Below are 9,916 nucleotides of genomic sequence, written 5' to 3' on the forward strand. Positions count from 1 at the left end.
CCCTTTTTTCCTCCCCATAGCTAGTGACTGGCAGAAAAATTAACTTGTTTGAATTTTACTCTTTTTCTCCGACCCTTCCTACCCCCTGGTGGACTCGCTACCAAAACGAAATGGGTAAAGGGAAGAGGCCTAGATAATTCACATATTGGCTGGCTCAACCCCGGGATAACCAGGAGCCTACTGCTCGTGCTTTTCTGATATTGATCATGACAATGAACTACTGTTAAGCTAGAAGCGACTTTCCTTAGCTCTTTCTTGCCTTGGCTGGCGGCTTACTTTCCCTCCCCCCCCCCAACTCCCCGCCTTCGAACAGGGTCCTCTCCCCCTGCCTGTCCCTGCACAGCCCCTCCTGGCCACCACCAAACCCTGGAGGAGTGGAATGCACACAATGCTTCTCTTATAGGGCTATAGCCCTGGATCTGGGCATGCTCAGTAGCCCAGGCAGGTTTGTGGTCGCAAGTGCGGCATGTCCCCCGTCCCACACCTCTGCTGGCTCCCTGGTCCTAGCCTGGGCCCAAACCTCTGGCTGCCCCAGGCTTAACCCTTGCCGCATCTCAGCCAGAGGCTGCGGTGAGCTTTGTGGGGTGGGCGTAGGGGTCATTGAGCCGCGTGACCCCCCCATTCCACTTTGGAGTCTCACTCCAGGCTCCAGCCCCCGGCCCCGGACACACAGGTAGGCTGGGCGAGTGCGAAGCCTCTGGGATCCTCGGAACTCAGCCCCTACCTAAGGACCGCTCGCTCTGCAGAAGTGCGTCTGCTTCTCCTTGGGCTGCGGGGCGATCGAGCTGTCACAGAAGGACAGAAGAAAGGAAGGAAGGAGAAAGGTACAGTAACTAGATTCCAAAGTGCTGGCTGGCGTTGTTTGCCATGCCTTCACCCCCTCCTGCATCCTAGCCTCGTAGTTCTTAATTCCGCGGCTGTGGCAGCGGCTGCGTGACACCCCACCCCCTCTATCCCCCATCCCCCACCCCACCTCCCCCCCGCCCTGGAAGGGGGGTCCTTCTCCAGCTGGGAGTGCTTGCTTGCTGTCTCCCAGGAATGCCCCCAGAGACATCTTTTGCTCGTTGATCAATCGATCGATCGATTGATTGATTGATTGTGAGTGCGCGCCTGTCAGTGTGTGTGTGTGTGTGTGTGTGTGTGTGTGTGTGCATGTGTGTGTGTGCATGCATGTGTGCGCGCGCGCTCCCGCTAGGATGGACGGGGGTGGGAGCAAAGACTTGGGGGGGCGGGGACCTTCGCTCTGCTAGGGGGTCCCTGGAGGGTGGGGGCTGCCTCACTGGGGAAAGTGTGCGGTGGGAGAGGACAGAAAAAAAGTGGGCTCTGTGTTGTGTGTGTGTGTGTGTGTGTGTGTGTGTGTGTGTGTGTGTCCATGTCTGTGTGCGTGTGTGCGCGCTCCCGGGACTGGGGCACCGTGGCCGAGGTGGGGGACCAGGAATGTGCTTGGGGAGAGGCAGTGCTGTGGAGGGGTTATATGTGAGTGCGTGTGTGTGTGTGTGTGTATGTGTGTGTGCGTGCGCGCGGAGGGGAGAAGGGAGGAAAGACTTCTGTGAGTATATATAAAGGTGCATCCTGGCTTTCAGAGGAATCGGTGTGAGTGTGTGTCCGTCCGTCCGTCTATCCGCACCCAAGTGCGCGCGACTGTGAGTGTGTGTATGTGTGTGTATGTTCCTGAGTCCCTCTCTCTGTGTAGATGTGTGTGTGTGCGCGTGTGTGCGCGCGCGAGGAGTGAGAGTGTGCGGAGGAGCAGAAGTCCAGATCACGTAGAGACAGACAATCGCAAAAACTGCAGAGCAGATAGGAAGGCAAGCAGGGAGGGAGGGAGGCAGGGAAGAAGAGAAGGAGGGAGGGAGAAAGGGAGGGAGGGAGGGAGGAGGAGGGGTGGAGGGAGGCAGGCAAGCAGGAGCAGCCGGGCAGGCTTAGATGTGTCCGGATCCGAGAGGAGAACAGAGCAGAGCAGAGGGGAGGGGACCGGAGGCGAACAGAGGGGAGGCGAGCAGTCCAACCAAAGCAGCGAAGCTAAGCAGAGTAGGGGAGGAGAGCTGAGCTGAGCGGAGAGGAGAGGTAGGTGCCCGGCCAGTGGGAGGCAGACTGGGAGCTCCATCCCCCACCCTGGTCTGCCCTCCCACCCAGGCACACTGGGGAGGCGGCGAGGTGGTTGGGGGTGGGGGAAGCATCCCGAGTTTGCTGGGTACCCTCGGAGCGCAGGGCGTGCGGTCGCCGCCTCCTTGTTGCCTGGGCTCGGGTACCCGGGGAATCCTCTCTGGCGGTGGGTGTTAGCGGCAGCCCTGGGCTCGGGCACCCAAAGGGGACCTAGCTGCCCCCGGGCTCCGACTCTCGCGGCCCGCCAGCTGGCCCACGGGGCTCCTCTCTCTCGGCGCCTTTGACCCTTCGCAACCACTTCGTCGAGCCAGGGCTCGGCACTTGCTTGGGACCTTAACGAGATGCTGCAGCTAGTACGATCTGGTGGGTAAGCAGGGGGCTCTCGCACAGAGGAGCCGAAGCTGGGGATGGAGACTGGAAAAGGGACTTTGAAAGGTCGGGGTTCTGGCCGGGTCTGGGGGACGTTCTGATCGTAGAAAGGATGGAGACACCTGAATACCGCTCCCCTTCTGCCCTGGTCTATTCTGAACTGGCACGGGCTGAGAGTGAGGGGAAAGAGCAGGGCACTTTCGACGGGGGGGGGGGGAGAGAAGGGAAGGAACGGGGGTTGCGGAGAGACTCCAGCCTTCGAAGCCTGGCATCCTCAACCCTGCCCCCCCATCTCTCCGTGGCTTTAAAGAGGCGTCTGGGAAACTCCAGCTGCTACCCTCGGTGGGTTGGAATAGGACTGCCCCTGTGCCAGTCGCTCAGCCTGGGCAGCTGAAGGGGGACAGTCAGGGAAGCAGCCCGGCCGTCTTCAGCCCCGGCCCTGGGCACGGGGTTGCGGCAATGCGGTACTCGCTGTCGCTTCCATCGGCCACCTCGGGACTCCTTTCGGAGCTCGGAGCGACAGCATCTCTATTCCCTCCGTCTTTCCCTAGGCAGGCAAGCGGCTGCTTCATTTGCCATCTTCCCACTAGCCCTGTGCCTGTTCTGCTCCCCCGCTCCCTCCTCCCCTTTCTTTCCCCCACCCTCTCCGGGCATGAGCTGCGATCATACGCTCGCAGAGTGGGTGAATGATTTTTGCTAAGACTTCCTATGTGTGTACATGCCAGTCCCCGGGAGCTCGAGAGGGGCATCTGGCTGACAAAGCATCCCGCAGGACACTTGGGGAGGCTGGAGAGGTGCCTAGCAGCATCCCAAGAGTGCTTTAAGTAGTGCATTATTTTTTCTACCATTTGCTAAATGTTTGTTTAGCTCCTGCAATTCTTTGACTTTGTCCTTTTATCCTCTGCCCTGTTTTCATTCTTCTCCATCCCCTCTGCCCTCTTTCTAGTTTCTCTTAATCCATTCTGTCCTCTTTCTGGCTCCTTGTCATTCTCTTCTCCTTGGAACTCCCTCTTTCCCTATTCTCTCCCATTCCAGCTGGCTCTTGTTTCCTCCTTTTCCAAGGGAGCTGCTTTTTTTTTGACTTCCTCCTAGCTCTTCCCTGCCCCCCTTTTTTGTTATCCACAGTAGAAATCTGGAGGGGGAAGGGAGCCCCTTTTTCAATTGAGGTTCTGTTGGTGTTGCTTTTTTTGTTTGCTTGTTTCTGGTTAAGATTTAGGTTTATACCTGAGGAAGAAAAGTGTCTGGAAATGGCTGAACTGGACATGGGTAGCTGGGGATCCATGGTCATGCGAAGGCAAATGGTCCCCGAAAAACCTCCATTTGATGAGAGTTGTTTTGAGATTTTGGTGATGTCATTCTTATGAATTGTGACTTCTTTTGCACTACCAGTCATGCCATCACACCAACCAGGGTCAATGTATGTCTTTACAGCATCCAATTAAGCATTCTGGCAGCACAATTCTGTGTTTCTGTTTGGCCCACCTTAAAACTACAGATCTCTATAGGTCATACATAATGGTTTGTCTACTTTTATAGATGTGATGTTATTATTATAGACATTCCTCACGGGCAAAATAAACAAAGGGGTATCTATAGGATGTGTCTTTCACTGCATCATTTTCCTCTTGTGCATTCCTAGGTAATTTATAGATTTTCATTATGGTATGAAGGTAACCAGTTTGAAATAGCAGCTTTCTGGCTATTTACCATGAAAAGAAATGACATGGCTAAACCTGCATAAATAAAAAGAAAATGCATGCTTTATATGTTTATGGAAATCTTTCTTGCAGAAATTCGTGTGTATGTGCTGGAATATGTGAAGAGTTGGAGAAAATGGGCTAATTTGCTAACCATTAAGCTCTACCAACAAATGTTATTCTATTTGCTTAGAGATCAGGGGTAAGAAGGGTGTGTGGGGGAAGGGGGGAACAGCTGGGAACTGATTAATTTAAGACAAGAATCTGCTGTGACTACAGAATATATCTAGCTCTCCAGCTAGAGCCACATAGGAATGTTGCTGTGTGAACTCCATATCTCAGGCAGTGGTAGACAGTGGTAAAAGGAGGTTGGAGCAGGAGTTTGGACTAAGTAGCAGCCAACATATGGACTGAAGCTAAAAAGGAAAGGGAAGAGAGACATGAAGTAAAGTGAGGCAACAGTCTCTGTAATGCCAAGATAGATCAGCTATTTATCTCTGCATTCAGATAGAAAATTCCTTTCTGTGGACTCCCTGAGGACAAGTTTTGTTGTGATTGGTTGTTGCTATTATGTGTGTGTGTGTGTGTGTGTGTGTGTGTTGTGTTGTGTTGTGTTGTGTGATTGTCCTATAGGTACAGACATCTTCCATATAACAAATCTTTCCCCTTTTACTCCCCAGGTTATTTTTCCTCTTCCTATATCAACACCTGCCTTCTCTTAGACTGAAAAATCACAGGAGTGAAGTATTCAGTAGAATTTAGCCCAACTGTGTAGACTTAAGCTAAACCATATTGGTATGGTTGAAAGACCATGGTACTTGGAGGGAGAAGCAGAGTGACCTTGGGCAACTCACTTTTTATCTCTAAATTTTAGAGATTTTAGAGATATAGGCTGTAGAAAGGGAGACAATACTGCCTACCCTATCTACATTACAGGGATACTGTGAGGCTCAAAATAGGTGGTGGATACAAAAGCAATTTGCATACTTTAAACTGCTGTACAAATAGAAAGGTATTGTTGCTGCTGCTCTTATATCTTTGCCCTGTGCCCCTTGCTACTTCTGTCTCTCAACTCCCTGGGCTCCACACTAATCTACCCCTTTTATTTTGTCCCTCAGTCAAGCCTTATACTATTCTGCCTTCTGATCTACCTTTCTAATCATGCTAACACCTAGAGAATTGAAATTCACACATTATAACTCCTTTGTGGTTCTGGTTCTGGACCTGAGCATTCAAAGACTAGGGACCTTTACTGGGGTCAGTGCTAAGGAAGACTTTGGCACAAGCTGCGTAGAGGAAATATTTACAGAATAGCCGGGCTTTTGCCATAATTAGAAATCTTTCCTTGTATTTGCTGTTTTTATGCTACACCATTATGCACATTCTACACAAATCATTAGAACTAAAGCCAGAGAAATGCATAGTGTTTGGACTGGGTTTTCTGGGTGGCTTAAATATATATTTTATGAATGTATGTGTGTATATGTCTATATATGCATATATGCACATATATCTTTATGTAGACAGACATAAGTATATGTGCATACATATACATATATGTCTCTATATACATATATAAATAACATATATTGCCTAATAATTCACTAGGGTTTAGTTTTTACCCAGATGAATTTTCAAGAGAATGACCATTGAAAAAAATGTTTTCTTTTCTTTCTTTCTTTCTTTCTTTCTTTCTTTCTTTCTTTCTTTTCTTTCTTTCTTTTTTTTTAGATTCTTTATCTTTATTCAGAAGCATAAAGTTGTTTGCTGAATGCAAGAAGATGTTACTTTGGCTCTTTCTGGTTTTGTCTACCCCCATTTCTGCTTCAACAAATGCAGAATCTGAACCCTCGGTGGAAATTTGCAATGTGTGCTCCTGTGTGTCGGTGGAGAACGTACTCTATGTCAACTGTGAAAAGGTTTCTGTCTTCAGACCAAATCAATTGAAACCACCCTGGTCAAATTTTTACCACCTCAATTTTCAAAATAATTTGTTAATTGTCCTCTATCCCAATACATTTCTGAATTTTTCACATGCAGTCTCCCTGCAGCTAGGGAATAATAAATTGCAGAACATTGAGGGAGGAGCCTTCCTGGGGCTGAGTGCATTAAAACAGTTGCACTTGAATAACAATGAATTAAAGGTTCTCCGAGCTGACACTTTCCTTGGCATAGAGAACTTGGAGTATCTCCAGGCCGACTACAATTTAATCAAGTATATTGAACGGGGAGCCTTCAATAAACTCCATAAACTGAAAGTGCTCATTCTGAATGACAATCTGATTTCGTTCCTTCCCGATAATATTTTCCGATTTGCATCTTTGACCCATCTGGATATCCGTGGGAATCGAATACAGAAGCTGCCCTACATTGGTGTGCTGGAACACATTGGCCGTGTCGTTGAATTACAGCTTGAAGATAACCCTTGGAATTGCAGTTGTGATTTGCTGCCTTTGAAAGCATGGCTGGAGAACATGCCATATAACATTTACATAGGAGAAGCTATCTGTGAAACACCCAGTGACTTGTATGGGAGGCTTCTGAAGGAAACCAATAAGCAAGAATTATGTTCCATGGGAACTGGGAGTGATTTTGATGTGCGGATCCTACCACCCTCTCAGCTGGAAAATGGCTATACCACACCCAATGGCCATACAACCCAAACCTCGTTACAAAGATTAGTGACGAAGCCCCCCAAAACAACCAATCCTTCAAAGATCTCTAGCATCGTTGCAGGCAAAGCACTCTCAAATCGTAATCTGAGTCAAATTGTATCTTATCAAACTAGGGTACCACCACTGACACCTTGCCCAATCCCTTGTTTTTGCAAAACTCACCCTTCTGATTTAGGATTAAGTGTCAATTGCCAAGAAAAAAATATACAGTCGCTGGCCGAGTTGATGCCCAAACCCTTAAATGCCAAGAAGCTGCACGTCAATGGCAATCAGATTAAAGATGTGGACACCTCAGATTTCACTGAATTTGAAGGTCTGGATCTACTCCATTTAGGCAGCAATCAGATTACAGCGATCAAGGGAGAGGTGTTCCGGAATCTCACCAATCTCCGCAGACTCTATCTCAATGGCAATCAGCTAGAACGGCTGTACCCTGAAATGTTTGCAGGTCTGTACAACCTGCAGTATCTCTATCTGGAATACAACTGGATCATAGAAATCTTAGCCGGCACCTTTGACTCCATGCCCAATCTGCAGTTGTTGTATTTGAATAATAACCTCTTAAAGAGCCTGCCGGTTTACATCTTTGCAGGTGCTCCTCTTGCTCGGCTGAACCTGAGGAACAACAAATTCATGTACCTGCCTGTGAGTGGGGTGCTGGATCAGCTCCAGTCCCTTACACAGATAGACCTTGAGGGCAACCCATGGGACTGCACTTGTGACTTGGTGGCTCTAAAGCTGTGGCTGGAGAAACTAAAAGATGATATTGTGATGAAAGAACTGAAATGTGAAACGCCGGTACAGTTTGCCAACATTGAGCTAAAGTCCCTCAAAAACGAAATCCTGTGTCCGAAGCTGCTCAACAGGCCTTCTTCTCCCTTCACTAGCCCCATACCTGCCATTACCCTCACGACACCAATGGGGCCCATCCGAAGTCCTCCTGGAGGCCCGGTCCCTCTGTCCATTTTAATCTTAAGCATTCTGGTGGTCTTGATTTTAACTGTGTTTGTTGCTTTCTGCCTCCTAGTCTTTGTGCTCCGGCGCAACAAGAAGCCGATCGTGAAACACGAAGGCCTCGGGAACCCAGAATGCAGCTCCATGCAACTGCAGCTGAGAAAGCATGAGCACAAGACCAACAAGAAGGATGGGCTCGCAGCAGAAGCCTTCATCCCACAGACCATTGAGCAAATGAGCAAGAGCCACACGTGTGGCTTGAAAGAGTCTGAAGCCGGTTTCATGTTCTCTGAGCCACCAGGACAGAAAGTCATCCTGAGAAATGCTCCTGAAAAGGACAAAGATCTCGTCCATGTGGATACCAGGAAAAGACTGAGCACAATTGATGAGTTGGATGAATTATTCCCTGGCCGGGATTCAAATGTATTCATTCAGAATTTTCTGGAAAGCAAAAAGGAGTACAACAGCATCGGGGTCAGTGGCTTTGAGATTCGCTATCCAGAAAAGCAACAAGACAAGAAAAATAAGAAATCACTAATAGGAGGTAATCATAGTAAAATTGTTGTAGAGCAGAGAAAGAGTGAATATTTTGAACTAAAAGCAAAACTTCAGAGTTCTCCCGACTACCTACAAGTCCTTGAAGAGCAAACAGCTTTGAACAAAATATAGGTCATGCAGTCTTATATCCTACAGAGGACATTTATTTAATGATGAAAGTGCCTTTTGTTGACTTCTAACTTCCAAATTCTATATTATCAATAGGCATAGAGGCAGGTGTTTCCAAGGGTGTAAGATTCACTGTAGTTACATATGAGTTGTCAAATAGAGAAGGATTTTGACCTTTAATGGATTTCACTCCATAAAACTTAGGCTGTGGAATCCTGTGGGGATACTGCAAACTCTATTGCCAAAGGGATGCTTTATATACATGTTACGCTGAATTTAACCACAAGGGGCAAATTGGTTTTGTACCCCTTCCCCTATTGCAAAACCTTCGCCTCCTTGTGATTTGTTAAAACAAACACAAGCAAACTGGTAGCAGTGTTTGTACCTCAGCTGGGTCCTTCATCTTGCACGTGATTAAGTTGGTGGTGGAACTGGAGTAATCCTTTGATTTGTGGCATTGTAACAACTCTGTTTAAAGATTCTCTGAAAAGTTTTTTTTAAAAGCATGCAAAGAGAGAACATTCGGTAGTATTTGTAAATTGGTAACCTTTATGGCCTGCATCTTGAAACCACTGGATTTACTGATGTTAAATTGTGCAAACATTTGTTTAAAATATACCATGCATTACATACCGATGAAAATAAATTTGAACACTTTAAGCATACCTGTCTATACATAAAATTTAAAAGAGAAAAAAATCAATGTGATTTATACAGCATTTGTGGTGACCTGAAGAAATAATTGATGTTAATGCAGAATTAAATACAACTCAAAATTCAAACTATGACTAGAGTTTGTCCTCAGTTATGTGAAATAGCTACAATCCTCTAAGGTTGGCCAAAATTAGCCAAATGCTTACCATGTGAGCGCACCAGAAACTATTTTTGTAATATAATTCATATTTATGAAATACCTTGTACACTAAATAGCAAAACATGTACTCCTTAATATGTATTTAATATGCCTGACTCATTTTCCTGATCACAGTGCATCTATCATTCAATAGAAATTAAAACAGAGAAAATATACCAACCCCGAAAGCAAGAGATGAAGTGTATAGAACTATTCTGGATAATGTGATCAGGTATAATTTAAAACAAACAAACAAACAAACAAAAACAGGTGTTCTGTGCTATTCTTGTGAAATTAGCATATTATCTTCAGATTTGTTACCAATTGTGCATTTTCAAATAGATTCATTAGTTTTATAGTATCGTGTCTCTTGGACAGTTGGTATTTGCCATCAGTTGTCTTGCTTTTTAGGGTTCTACAGCTTAATCTAAATAGTTTTCACTATAAGTATTTACAAAAAAAAAGTAAAAAGTAAGGTAAATAGCTTCATTTTAATATGCACCAGTGCACTGTTCCTTCAATCTCTGACCAACGTCAGATAATCAAGTAGAACAGTAAACATGGTAATCTTGGCTGGTAGAGGCCACATTGTAAAATGC

At 46.6% G+C, this 9,916-nt stretch overlaps 1 protein-coding gene across 2 annotated transcripts; it reads left to right on the top strand.

Annotated features, from left to right (window-relative positions):
* Nucleotides 1-623: 623 nt before the first annotated feature.
* On the top strand, nucleotides 624-9,127 carry SLITRK4 (SLIT and NTRK like family member 4). Of its 2 annotated transcripts, none has more exons than XM_020978661.2 (2): nucleotides 624-824; nucleotides 5,901-9,127. In XM_020978661.2, the coding sequence occupies exon 2, from the start codon at nucleotides 5,951-5,953 to the stop codon at nucleotides 8,465-8,467; it is 2,517 nt and encodes an 838-aa protein (XP_020834320.1). In that variant the 5' UTR covers nucleotides 624-824; nucleotides 5,901-5,950; the 3' UTR covers nucleotides 8,468-9,127. The 2 variants fall into 2 exon arrangements, with proteins under 2 accessions (XP_020834320.1, XP_020834319.1); XM_020978660.1 differs by lacking the exon at nucleotides 624-824 and adding an exon at nucleotides 1,938-2,064.
* The last annotated feature ends 789 nt before the right edge of the window (nucleotides 9,128-9,916 follow it).

This window comes from Phascolarctos cinereus, unplaced genomic scaffold (assembly GCF_003287225.1).
Source record: "Phascolarctos cinereus isolate Bilbo 61053 unplaced genomic scaffold, phaCin_HiC Scaffold_8;HRSCAF=390, whole genome shotgun sequence".
NCBI lineage: Eukaryota > Metazoa > Chordata > Mammalia > Diprotodontia > Phascolarctidae > Phascolarctos > Phascolarctos cinereus.

Bases quoted from the DNA above. Each gene is read 5' to 3' on its own strand.
- SLITRK4 (XM_020978661.2), top strand. From the start codon at position 5,951: ATGTTACTTTGGCTCTTTCTGGTTTTGTCTACCCCCATTTCTGCTTCA.